This window comes from Mustela nigripes, chromosome 7, assembly GCF_022355385.1.
Source record: "Mustela nigripes isolate SB6536 chromosome 7, MUSNIG.SB6536, whole genome shotgun sequence".
NCBI lineage: Eukaryota > Metazoa > Chordata > Mammalia > Carnivora > Mustelidae > Mustela > Mustela nigripes.
The window spans coordinates 23164782-23177575 of NC_081563.1; the positions used below are offsets into that span (position 1 = coordinate 23164782).

The following is a 12794-nucleotide window of genomic DNA, read 5'->3' on the forward strand; positions in this document are numbered from 1 at the left end:
CCCACATCGGGCTCTCTGCTCAGCAGGGAGCCTGATGTGGGACTCGATCCCAGGACCCTGAGATCATGACCCGAGCCGAAGGCAGCGGCTTAACCCACTGAGCCACCCAGGCGCCCCAAAGAATTATAAGCACTTCTTTTCCATTGGGGTGATTCCCCCCCCCCCCAAATAGTGAAAAAGAAAGCATTTGAGAGTGAGTTATCTGTCCCCGCCCCCCCATGTTTAAGTTAAGCGTCTTTTGGTAGCAGTCACATTTCATTTGTGGGTTAGTGGGCATTTGTATTTATGCATTAATGATGTCTTGTGTTTGAAATACAAAATGAACCTTTTTTTTTCCTCCCCCAGGAAAGTCCCCAGAGGAAAAAAAGGAAATCAGAAGCTATAGGAACGAGTAACCAGATTGACTTGTTGGCTATTGGTACAGCAGTTGGTAGTATTTTATTATACAGTACAGTAAAAGGAGAATTACACAGTAAATTGATAGTAAGTATAGATAAGTGTGTGTGTGTGTGTGTGTGTGTGTGTATTGTATATAAAAGAAAAGGGGAAACTGATCATTAGAGATTTAAAAACAAAACAGAATAGTGTTGTAGGATCATTATTATAGGGTTATTTTTCTGCCCCCACATTTAAAATTACGAACAGTAATATTTGTTAAAAGCTATAATAGGTAACATAATCCTTGTTACAGGTGAGAATATGAAGAACTGTTGGCTAGATTTAAAATAAAGGGTAGAAAGAGTTCTAAGTACCACAAACTGACTGCAGGAAGGAGCTCAGCACCTCTAGGGAACAAATGAGGGAGGTGGGATTACTGCTGAAAGGCAAACCTTTGAGGACCAGATGTTGTTCTCTTTGCTTGCGGTCCCTTGTGGAAGAGTGGCCCCATGGGCTTGGGGGCCAGACCTCTGAGGTCAGAGTTCTTAATTGACTGCTGGAGTCCTGGAAGGAAGGGGAGACTCGTTCCTCAGGTGTTGGAACAGTTGCATATTGGGTTCAGCTTCTACCAAAAGGATTGCTCTGCTGGGATGAAGAAATGCTGGGCTGATGCACACTAGGAGGCAGGATGGAACAAGCCCCTTGTTCCTCTTCCAGCCTTGTCTGTCTCTAGCACCTCTTATTGACGGTTCCTACTGGCCATCTAGCTGCAAAGCAGGAGTGTGGTCTGTGGAGTCTAGCCCCAGCATCACAGAGCAGAGTGAGAGCTTGGCACTCCAGGGCAGTGATTTAACTTTTAGCATAATTTGTTTCGGACATTGTCTGTTACATTACGTGTTTGGTGTTCACTGAACTTCTGTCTTTGTATAGGAATACTTCTGTATATATGAATCAGTGTTTCCTGTTTTAAGTAACATTTTTCATAGATAATTTGAAACTACATTAATATTGAAAAGGGGAAAAATTATTCTTACATCACCAGGAGATGTTTAATAGAGTGTGTATTTCATTGCGCATATGTTTAACTGAATTCTCATCTATTTTGTATCCTGATGTTTTCCATTAAATTACAACATGAGCAGGTTTTGTATTTGTCAAGAACTAGTTACAAACATTTTCAATGACTGCCTAAAGTCCACTAAATTGGATAGTCCCTTGGTGATTTAACTATTACTGACCATTAAGGAGCCTTTCAGTTTTTTGTTACACATTTTGTTTGCTGTTTACATGGATTCCCCAAATTACTGACCTGTAATTAATGAGTAAAAGGGTTTTAATGTTAAAGCTTTTTATGCATGGTATTCAAATAGTTTCTGAAAATTTTCCTAATTTTATGTGTCACTAATGGAAAGAGTACCTGTATTCCAATGGCATTATTTCCGCCATTGGATATACCCATTAAAACAGCAATAACGTTAACAAAAGCCCAGTTGATTTGATATATGAAAAATTTTATCTGATTTTAAATCTGCATTTCAGAGTATGTTACTTATTTTCATGTTAAATATTATAAAAATACAACTGTAAAGTGAATTAAAGCATTTAGAGGTACAGATAGTAAGGGAATTTCTCTTATTTCCTCCCTCCTCTCCAAGTCAAGTGTTGTCCTCATGCAGGCTTTTACCCCACTGTAGCTGGGAGCCCATCCTTTGATTTGATCAATCTTTTGTGGTGAACAGGTGCCTACAATCCATGCAGTGTGATAGCTGCTTTACTGAACTACTGTGGATGTGGACATAATGCTAACGAAACCTGGAACTCCTTTTTAAAGTTTTTGTTTGTTTTAATTTGACAGATGGCAAGAGAGGGAACAGAAGCAGGGGACGTAGTAGAGGGAGAAGCAGGCTTCCTGTGGAGCAGAGAGCCTAATACGGGGCTCGACCTTAGGATCCTTGGATCATGACCTGAGCCAAAGGCAGACACTTAGTTACTGAGCCACCCAGGCGCCTCTCAAACTCCTTTTTAGATTTTGGTACTTCATGGGATTATACATAAATCTTTAATAGGGAATGAGTGTATTAAAAAAATAAGCAAGAAGATCAGAATAAGGGATGTTGGGATTATGATTGGGGAAGTAGAGGGGTTCAGGCTTTGGAGCTGAGGTTCCATCCTGAGGTTGAGTTCTTCTAGCTATGTGGTCATGGGGAAGTAGCTGAACTTCTCATTTCTTGAATGGGTATTCTATAACCTACCTTGCATGCTTTTTAGGGATTTAGATGTAATAGTATATTGTGAATCACAGACTTTGGCCACTGTATTGTCTTAGTGCTGGCATACCTGTCAAAAGCAAGTGGCATTTAGAATTAGCATCCTTTGGGGCACCTGGGTGGTTCAGTTGATAAGAGGCTGCCTTTGGTTCAAGTCATCTGGGATAGAGCTCCACATTGGGCTCCCTGCTCAGTGGAGGCCTGTTTCTCTCCGAGTCCCCCTGCCTATGTCCCTCCCTCACTGTCTCTCTCTCTCTGTCAAATAAGTAAATAAAATCGTTAAAAAACAAACAAAACTAGCATCCCTTGACTTGTGATGTGGAAGTGTATTTTTTTGGCGGAGAAGAGAAAGTTAACATTTGATGAATTTATAGATGATTTATTTCAGTTTTGATATTAGAAATGGATAGATGTGGGTTAGGGTGTTTTTAGTTGGGTTAAAGCCTGACTTTTTTGTTAACTGTTAGTAATGATTCTGGGATGTGTAATTACGTTATATCAGGCTGGTTTTTTTCTTTTAATCTTTTTTTTTTTTTTAATCTGTAGAGTGGTGGACATGACAACAAGGTTAATTGCATACAGTGGCATCAAGACAATGGCTGTTTGTATAGTTGTTCAGATGATAAATATATTGTGGAGTGGAATACACAGACATGCAAAGTAAAGTGGTGAGTAATGTTGAGGGTTCCATGGTACTGGAGGGGTAACTTGGTTATTGTTGGAAACGCATTAGAGTTGGACAAATCAACTGTTCTTGGCGGTAGGTCAAGTTTGATACTGGACGCGGAGAGGAATGTAGATACTAAAGAGTTTATAGACTTTTCAGGGAATTTTTAATCAAATCAGGCATGCAAGATTTTAATACATGAATGTTAAGTAATGATACAAGAGTAAATACTTGCACAAGAGATATACCGTAAGATAGCATGCGAGTACTGGTCGAATGAGTTGGATAGCATTGGCAAGGCCTGGTGGAAGAAAAGAGATTTCAGTTGGGCCTTCTAGGAGAGGTAAGATTTGGATAAAGAGGGTGGGAGAATCCTTTTGAGTGGGGGAAGGGTGGTAGGGAGATGGCAAGACTAAAGGCTAGGAGAAAGGGAAGTAACATATTTAGAGGATTTACATACTAGGGAATAATGGCTGGTAGAGGATATGGGCCAAATTATTTTAAGAGTCTGGCCTTAACTGTCATAGATAAAAATCTCAGACTACTCTTCTGGTTCAAGCACTTAATCTGTGGTAAGCTTTATAGTAGCTGTTCAGTGAATGTTGAATTGGTTGAACTTAGGCAGATGAGGATGGATAGGAAGGATAGGATGATACTAGGAAGGATAATGATACGGTCTTACAGCTAATAAGTGGCAGGGAAGAAGTTCTTTCATACTATCTTGAATTCTGGTACAGTGTTTTTCTACTGCATTAAAACTGTTTTCTTGGAGTTTTAGATTCTATGTCATAAGCAGGAGAGCACCACTGAAGGTAATGTCTAAGGAATAAAGTCACTAAGATTATGCTTTAGGAAAAGGTGCTTTGCCAGTATTGTGTACAGTAAATGGAAAGGAGCTAATTCAAAGGCAGAGAAGTCATTAAAACAAAGCAAGGCAGAGAGGCCAGATTCCAGGTGGTTGTAGTAGTTCAGGTGTGGGATGGTAAGAGTAGGAAGTGAGAATGAAGATACCAACTAAGAACATTTGGGTAGCATGGAAGGGGAGGTATTATGTAACAGAAATAAGTTAAATGTAGCTCTTCATTTTCAGCTTTGTGAACTTCCTAGGTGAATAGAGTTACAGTTCAGAACAAAATGGTTTTGAGTTTTCAGAGAAGTTGAATTTGAAATAATACATGAAAGGCAAGACCCAGCAGATGCGGTGGTGATAGAGGCTTAGAATTTGAAGGGGTTTGGGGCAGGAAGTGCGGATGAGCAGGTCATGTGCCTAGAGTTTCGGTAAGTGTGTGTCTCCGTTTACTTGTGGCAGTAGTTTCCCAGTGATGACTGTCAGAGACCCCTGTGCCGATTCTCCCCCACTGGGTCTGGGGTGGGCCATAGAATAGTATTTTTAAAATGCTGTCTGGGTGAGAGTTCATAATGTCAGGTCCTTCACATAGGGGCTACCAGTGTTCAAGGCTCTGTTCACTTCATACACAGTGTTGGATTTAATTGTAATGCTGTGTGGTGGGCTCTACAGTTGAGAAATAGGTTGGATCCGAGCCTGAGCTCTCATCCACGGTATGGTCCCATACGGTATTGCTTCATTCTTGGCATTCTTATGCTGCTGTTAATAGAGTCTGTGTTCCATCTTGGGTACTATGTGTTGACTTCCTGCTGTGGAAGATGAGGATTTAGCTCTCGGCCTCTAGCCTCTCCCCTCTCTGTTCTCCGAGTATTGGTACATTACAGTTTTCGATGAAGGGCTAGTCATTGTTTGCATTAAATATTATAGATGAGCCTTGTACTCTACCAGGTTTATATTATTTCTGGGCATAAAACTCTTATTTTCTTGGGGGTGTATAATTACCTTTTGTTCATTGCTTAGTTTCCTATATACTTATCATTAGCTCCACTCTCACAGTAACATGTTATTTTGGGGCACATCCGTTAATCAGTTACATTTATCTTTTGACAGCTTCCCCCAGTTTTATCTGTTTCTTGGAGGACTTCTTCGCTTTCCTCCAGGATCTGCTGAACAGTGATGATCCTGGGATATTCTTTCATTATCATCCTGAAAATTCTCTTGTCAGATGGAGCCTCTATTACTTGGATCCCATTTTTCTCTTTGTTGGGTTATTCTCCTCTTTTTTGTAAAACACACCAGTCGGTAGCTTCTGAAGAAAAGTATGCAGATAGTAAATTTCATGATATTTTGCTTGTCTACCAGCACCGTTATTGTATCCTCATGGTTGATTTATAGTTTGAAGATAATTGTAGGTTGGAAATAATTCTCTCTCAGGATTTTGAAGCATTGGTTTATTGGTTTATTTTTATTTTTTTTATTTGTTTTTGGTTCATTGGTTTTTAGCTGTCAGTACTAGTTGTCCTTATATTTAGTCAGTGAGTTACATTGGCACTCAAGGGACCATTTAGCCCGGGAGTTTATGTTCTTTTTATTTTAGTATGTGTTTGACCATTTCATCCCTCTGTTGTCTTTGATCTTTCTCTAAGTGCAACCTGTTGCTACTTAGATGTTTTATCCTGGGCTAATCCCTCAAGTTTATTCCCTCTTATTTTCTTTTTTGTCCTTTTCTTTTGTTACTGGGAAGATGGCCTCAGTTTCATCTTCCAAATCTAGGGAATTTTTACATTTCTCTAACCATATTTTTAACTTCTGGGAGCTTTGTTTTTGTTCTCCGTTTTCTTTTTATTGCACCATGTTTCTTTCATGGATCTAATATTTTCTAACTCTCTGAAGATAATAATTATAGGATTTAAAGTATTTTTCTTTTATTCCTTATATCATCTCCCTCTTGTTTTTTGTTTTTGTTTTTGTGTTTTGATTTTTATTTGATTTTAGCTTCTGTCTTTTGTTTAAGGCATTCTTCGAATGACTGAGGATGGCTGCCTGTCACTATTTGAAAATGAAACATTAAAAAGCTGATGGAAGGCCCGTGTGGGTGGGTGGCTCAATTGCCGAGCTTCATTTGTAGAGTGATGGGGAAACTTTCCAATGTCAGTATGTGTGGGTTTTTACTTTGGCACCAGTCATATTTCCGAGAGGAATCTTCTAATCTAGAGCTTCTCAGGCTCTGGTGTGCATGTGAATTACTTGTGCAGATAGAGCTGATTCAGTGGGTCCAGTTGGGGTTTGGGAATTGGAAGTCTAGTAAGTCTCCAAGTGATGCCAGTGTAGGAGGTTACACTGTAAGTTGCACAGGGAGCTGTGGCAGTGGTGTTAGTTCTGTCCCGGCATTTTAGTGCTGATTGGGAGGTGGATTCAGGGAAGCTTGTCAGGTGGTGATCCTGTCTTTTTTTTTTTTTTTTTTTTTTTTTTTTTTTAATATATATGTTAAGTGAATAGGTATGGAATAGGGAATATAAAATGTGGAATCTCTGGGAATAGATGAGAAATTGTCAGAAGTGTTAGGAGCTGGAAAGGGTAAGGGAAAAGGTCTATGCTATTGCTGCATCTCCTTGATTACTAGTGAGGTTGAGTGTTTTCATGTTTATTGACAATTTGAATTTCTTGTATGAATTGCCTGTTTATATCTTTTGTGTTTTTTTATTTTGAGTTTTTTTTTTAACTTGAGCTAGTTCTTGAATATAGAGTTTATGTGTTCTGAATATTAATCCTTTTCTTAAAGTATATATTTTTGGTATTTTCTAGCCTTTTGCTAGAAAGTTTTTTGTTTTTACTTATTTTTAAAGATTTTATTTATTTGAGATAGAGAGCTCAAGGGGGTGGAGCAGGAGGGGGAGAGGAAGAGAGAGAAGCATATTTCCTGCTGATCAGGGAGCCTGATGCGGGGCTTGATACCAGGAGCTTGAGGTCATGAACTGAGCCAAAGGCAGACACTAAACCAACTGAGCCACGCAGGTGCCCTTAGCCTTAGCCTTTTGCTTTTAAATTTATGACTTATTTTGGAGCGCCTGGGTGGCTCAGTGGGTTAAGCCGCTGCCTTCGGCTCGGGTCGTGATCTCAGGGTCCTAGGATCGAGTCCCGCATCGGGCTCTCTGCTCGGCAGGGAGCCTGCTTCCCTCTCTCTCTCTCTGCCTGCCTCTCTGCCTACTGTGATCTCTCTCTGTCAAATAAATAAATAAAATCTTTAAAAAAAAAAATAAATAAATTTATGATAAATCAGGTTATTTTTGCCATTATGATTTGTGGTTTGTAACTGCTTTAGAAGTCTTTTCCAAAGGGATGCAATGGACTTGTGGTCCTGGTACACAGCCTAATAGTTCCCGGGGTATTAAAATCTACCTCATATGTAGATATGTGGTAGATGTACATATACCTCACAGGACACACAACTGCCCATTTTACATTCTTAAAACTCTTACTCTTCCATTTTCTGAAACCTCTTGAGAATCTCTTTTATTGGGCAGGCTTTACCTTAGTGCCCACGGTTAGTCACTTGACACAGGCTTTTAAGGAATGCAATGTGGCATAGAACCTTAAGTGATATTTTTAATGCCTGATTTGCTTTTTGCTATCCTTTTGCTCTCAGTAAAGTTTTCTCCCTATTCATTGAGACGTTTTTGTTTCTCTTCACAAAACAGCAAATGGAAAGGTGACAATAGCAGCGTCAGCTCCCTGTGTATCAGCCCAGATGGAAAGATGTTGCTTTCAGCTGGTCGAACAATCAAACTGTGGGTTTTGGAGACCAAAGAAATCTACAGAGTGAGTGAACCAAATTAGTTGTAAACCTAACAGTCATCTAGAGTAAGTATGGAGCAGGGCAGGAAGTCTGAACTGTTTTAAGGATACAGATTTGTTTTCAGGCATATCAAATAATAGAATCAGTAGATAAAAGTTAGTCTCCAAACCTGGTTTGTTGATACTAAATAAGTTAGATGTGTTCATTTCACATGCATTTGAGTAGAACAAATAAGTAGAATTTGAATTAAAAATATTTTATTCTGTGTGTAATGATAATAGTTTTGGTTTCTAGCTTACCTCCAGCATGTAGTGCATTTATAGTATTTGACTGTGGAAATGTAGTGTTATGTTTTGAGTGTGCTCAGGGGTGTACTTTTGGTGCTGTGATGATGCCCTAAAATTGTGGTTTCGACTCACTGAGAGTAAAATGAGGACCTACAATTCCTTGGCTGTGTCTGAGCACCCAGGCACCCCTTTAAATATGGATAAAATTAAGTGGATTTTTAATGCAAAAATGGAAGAAAGAAGATTGTGGGTAGGACCCTAAGAGAAAGACATTGTGATTTTTCAGTATTTTCAGATGGAGTTTTTAAAAGGGAGAGGAATGTAGCACAAATAGCCTCAGTTGCTTAGAATTAAATTTAGCTGTTACCTTTATCAGGAGTTTTAATTTCAGATACGGATCATATATATTGCTTATGGTCCACATGGACTCTCTGATTTTTGTACTGCAATGTGCCCTCTCCTAAATGAGATTTAACTTTCTCCAGCACTTCACAGGCCACGCAACGCCAGTTTCGACACTCATCTTCACTACTATCAGACCTCCTAATGAGAGCCAGCCTTTTGATGGAATCACTGGTCTTTATTTCTTGTCTGGAGCAGTACACGACCGGTTACTCAATGTCTGGTATGTAGTCTTTTGGGCCTGGGAGGTAGCGTTGCCTTGAAAGAATGTGTCAGCTTGTATGGTTAATACAAGTGATGGATGTGAGTCTTATTTTATTGTATTTAGTATTAGATTTACCTTGACTGGTAATGAAGAATTGAGCCTGCCTAAAAAACCGATCTATATAAGAAAAATTTAAGAACATTATATGATAGAACCTCCTCTTTGCTTGTTTAGAGGTAGAACAGTCTGAATATTTTTGTGACTGGGCAAATTATAAATAACCTTTAAAAAATTTGGGATAATCTCTGATTTTGTTGAAGAAGATAGGACTTCTGGATTAGTGCAGTTATGTCTACTTACTGATGTTTTACTGAGGACACTTAATTCCTTGGCTTTGTATGAAAATCCTCAGTTAGCCCCCCCCCTTTTTGTTTTTGCTTTTTGCAGTGGTTGCTATTCCTAATTTTCCTTGGAACTCCCTTTTTCTTTCTTTTTTTTTTTTTGAGATTTTAAGTAGTTGACAACCAATGTGGGGCTTGAATTTACAACCCCAAAATCAAGAGTCATGTGCTCTATTGACTGAGTCAGCCAGGCACCCTTGGCACTACTTATTTATTTACTTACTTATTTAAATTCAATTAGCCAACTTAACAGTACTTCGTTTTTGATAAGATTTATTAGTTGTGTAATAACACCCAATGCTCATTACATCACATGCCCTCCTTAGTGCCCCTCACCCAGTTGCCCCATACCCCTGACACCTCCCTTTCCACAACCTTTTGTTTCCTGGAATTAAGTGTCTCTCTTGGTTTGTCTCCCTCTCTGATTTCTTCCCATTTAGTTTTCCCTCCCTTCCCCTGTTGTCCTCTGCTCTGTTCCTTATATTCCACATATGAGTGAAACCTGACACTACTTTTAAAAGTAAAAATTAACTTGGTATTAAACAGCTATCAGAAAGTTTTTAATTTTAAGAAAAATAAGAGTTTTCTTAGATTTTATAAGATCTGATGGTGAAGATTTTGTTGTTTTTTTTTTTTTAAATAAATGGAGATTTAAAAAACATGTAGTTTCTCATCTTAGTAATTATTTGAGGATGTTCTTGACCATATAAAGTTACTATGAATTTACACAAAATAATATTCATATAGAAGTGGGCCTCATCAGATATATAATCCTGACATAGTTGGGTGGGGACAGGTTCATGAGGCCCAGTGTGGACCTCTGTTTACCTTCAAATTATCATCTAAGCCATAGTTCCTAAATATGCCTATGATAATCACATTGTGTTGGTTTTCTGTCCTGTGTTTGGATTTTGAGATGTGCCTTTTGGGGTGATTCTTTTTAGTTCTATGTATTAGTGAAGCCAGAAAGTTAAAATACACCACCAATGCCTCCTGATATTACTCAGGTGTTTCAGTCTTTTATTCTTTTAAATTTTATTTTTCATTTATTAGAGTGTATATGTGCATGCGCACAAGTCAGGGGTGGACAGAGGGAGAGGGAGGAGCAAACTCCCTGCTGAGCAAGGGAGCCTGTTGTGGGGCTCACTCCCTGGACCCTGGCAAGAACATTTTAATATTTATTTTCTTAGTAACTTTGAAGTATATAATACAGTATTGTTAATGATAATCACCATATTGTACATTAGATCTCCAGATCTTATTCATTTTATAATTGAAAGTTAGTACCATTTCACCAGCAGCCTCTCTCTATTTCCCTTGCTCTGTAGGACCCGGGGTCCACCATTCTCCTGTTTCTAGGGGTTATGAATAAATAGCACATATTCAAAGTATACAATCTGATAAAGTTTAACATATGTATATATCCATAAATTGTTACCACAGTTGACAGTGACCAGGTGCATTGCTCCTAAGAGTTTCTTCATATCCCTTTACAATCCTCATCCCCACTCCGGTCGCCAGGCTTACTGACATGTTTGGGACATTACAAATAAAGGGACATTTGTGTAGAAATCTTTGTATAGACATAGGATTCATTTTTCTTGGGTAAATAAATACATAGGAGTGCAGTGGAGGGGGAGGGGAATCATCTGGTAGGTGTATATTTAACTTTTTAAGAAATTGCCAAATTTGGGATGCCTGGGTGGCTCAGTTGGTTAAGCAGCTGCCTTCAGCTCAGGTCATGATCCCAGCGTCCTGGGATCGAGTCCCACATCGGGCTCCTTGCTCAGCAGAGAGCCTGCTTCTCCCTCTGCCTCTGCCTGCCATTCTGTCTGCCTGTGCTCACTCTCTCCCCCCCCTCTCTGATAAATAAATTTAAAAAATCTTAAAAAAAAAAAAAAAAAGAAATTGCCAAATTTGGGCCCCCTGCTGTCTCGGTCAGAGCACATGACTCTTGATTTTAGGGTTGTGACTTCAAGCCCCACTTTGAGCATACGGCCTATGAAAAAAGAAGTTGTCAAGTTTTTTCAAAGTGATTATACCATTTTATATTCTAACCAGCTGTGTTTAAGAGTGTGAATTCATACTCTCACCAATACTTGATATACTCATTTAATTTTAGCCATTTTAATGGGTGTGTACCCTAGTGTGGTTTTAATTTGTATTTCCCTAATGGCCACTGATGTTGAGAATCTCTATGTGCCTATTTGCTGTCTGGATATGTTTGATGAAGTGTCTATTCAAATATTTTGGTCTGTTCCTGGGTTTGTTTTCTTACTGAGTTTTGAGAATTGTGTGTATATTCTGAATATAAACCCATTAATCAGGTATGCACTTTGCAAATATTTCTCCTAGTATATAGCCTTGTCTTTTTGAAGAGAAGAAGTTTTTTAATTTTGATGAAATCCAGATCTTGTTTAGAGATCTTTGTCTAATCTAGGGTCACAAAGGTTTTCTCCTGAAAGTTTCAGTTTTAAGTCTTACATTTGGTTTTGTGGTCTGTTTTATTTTCTGTATATGGTGCAAGGATGCATAGCTTTTTGTTTTGTTTTGTTTTGTTATAAGTTTTATCTGAATTCCATTGTGTATGTAGTTAACATGCAGTGTAATACTAATTTCTGGTATACAATATTCTGACTCAGCACTTCCATATGGCACCTGGTGCTCATCACAAGTGTACTCCTTTTTTTTTTTTTTTCCCTGAGAGAGCAGTGTGTGGCAGGGGCTGGGAGCAGGGCAGAGAGAGAATCTTAAGCAGACTCCACCCATGTCATTGCAAATGGCAAGATTTCATTCTTTTTCATGGCTGAGTAGTGTGTGTGTGTGTGTGTGTGTGTTTATCACATCTTTGTCCATTGATCAGTCGATGGACATTTGGGCTGTTTGCATAATTTGGCCACTGTAGATATTTGTTATTATAAAAACATCAGGGTGCATGTATCCCTTTGAATTCATATTTTTGTATTCTTTGGGTAAATACCTTATAGTGCAATTGCTGGGATCACTTTTTGAGGGACCTGCATGCTGTTTTCCAGTATGGCTGCACAAGTTTGCATTCCCAAGGAATGAAAGGAAATGTGTTTTGGTATTGAAACTATCCAGTGGTCCCAGTACCATTTTTTGAAAAGACTATTTACAGTGAACTGGTTTTGCATATATACATGGGTATTCACATACAGTCTTCATTATTTGCAGTAGTTATGTTGTATAAAATCCTCATGAGTACTGAGTTGGTGATACTGAACTATTTATTCATCTGGGAAATAACAGGGTTAGGTTTCTGTAAGCGTTGGTCACATCTTTGTCATCTAATCAATATGTAACCTTGTTTTATGTGTTTCTGTTTAAAAATACTTCATTTTATACACCCACCCACCCACACACACACAATTTGCTGTGTATAACTATATACCCATACTATAATATACATATACACAACACAATAATTTTATATATAAAATTATTATAAATTATATATATATTTATATATATAACAGTTATTGTGTTGTGTATATGTATATTATAGTATGGGTATATAGTTATA

The 12794-nt window shown here is 38.4% G+C and overlaps 1 protein-coding gene and 1 non-coding gene across 2 annotated transcripts in view; both read left to right on the plus strand.

Annotated features, from left to right (window-relative positions):
• Positions 1-12794, plus strand: part of WDR43 (WD repeat domain 43) — a 47719-nt gene that overhangs the window by 9276 nt on the left and 25649 nt on the right. Inside the window, exons 2-5 of the mRNA XM_059405369.1 lie at positions 346-483; positions 3192-3313; positions 7858-7978; positions 8728-8867. Of these exons, the coding sequence (XP_059261352.1) occupies positions 346-483; positions 3192-3313; positions 7858-7978; positions 8728-8867 (521 nt within the window). The remainder of the gene's footprint in view (positions 1-345; positions 484-3191; positions 3314-7857; positions 7979-8727; positions 8868-12794) is intronic.
• On the plus strand, positions 8336-8420 carry LOC132022927 (small nucleolar RNA SNORD53/SNORD92). Its single transcript, XR_009405810.1, has one exon. It is a non-coding gene; the product is annotated as a small nucleolar RNA SNORD53/SNORD92 (small nucleolar RNA).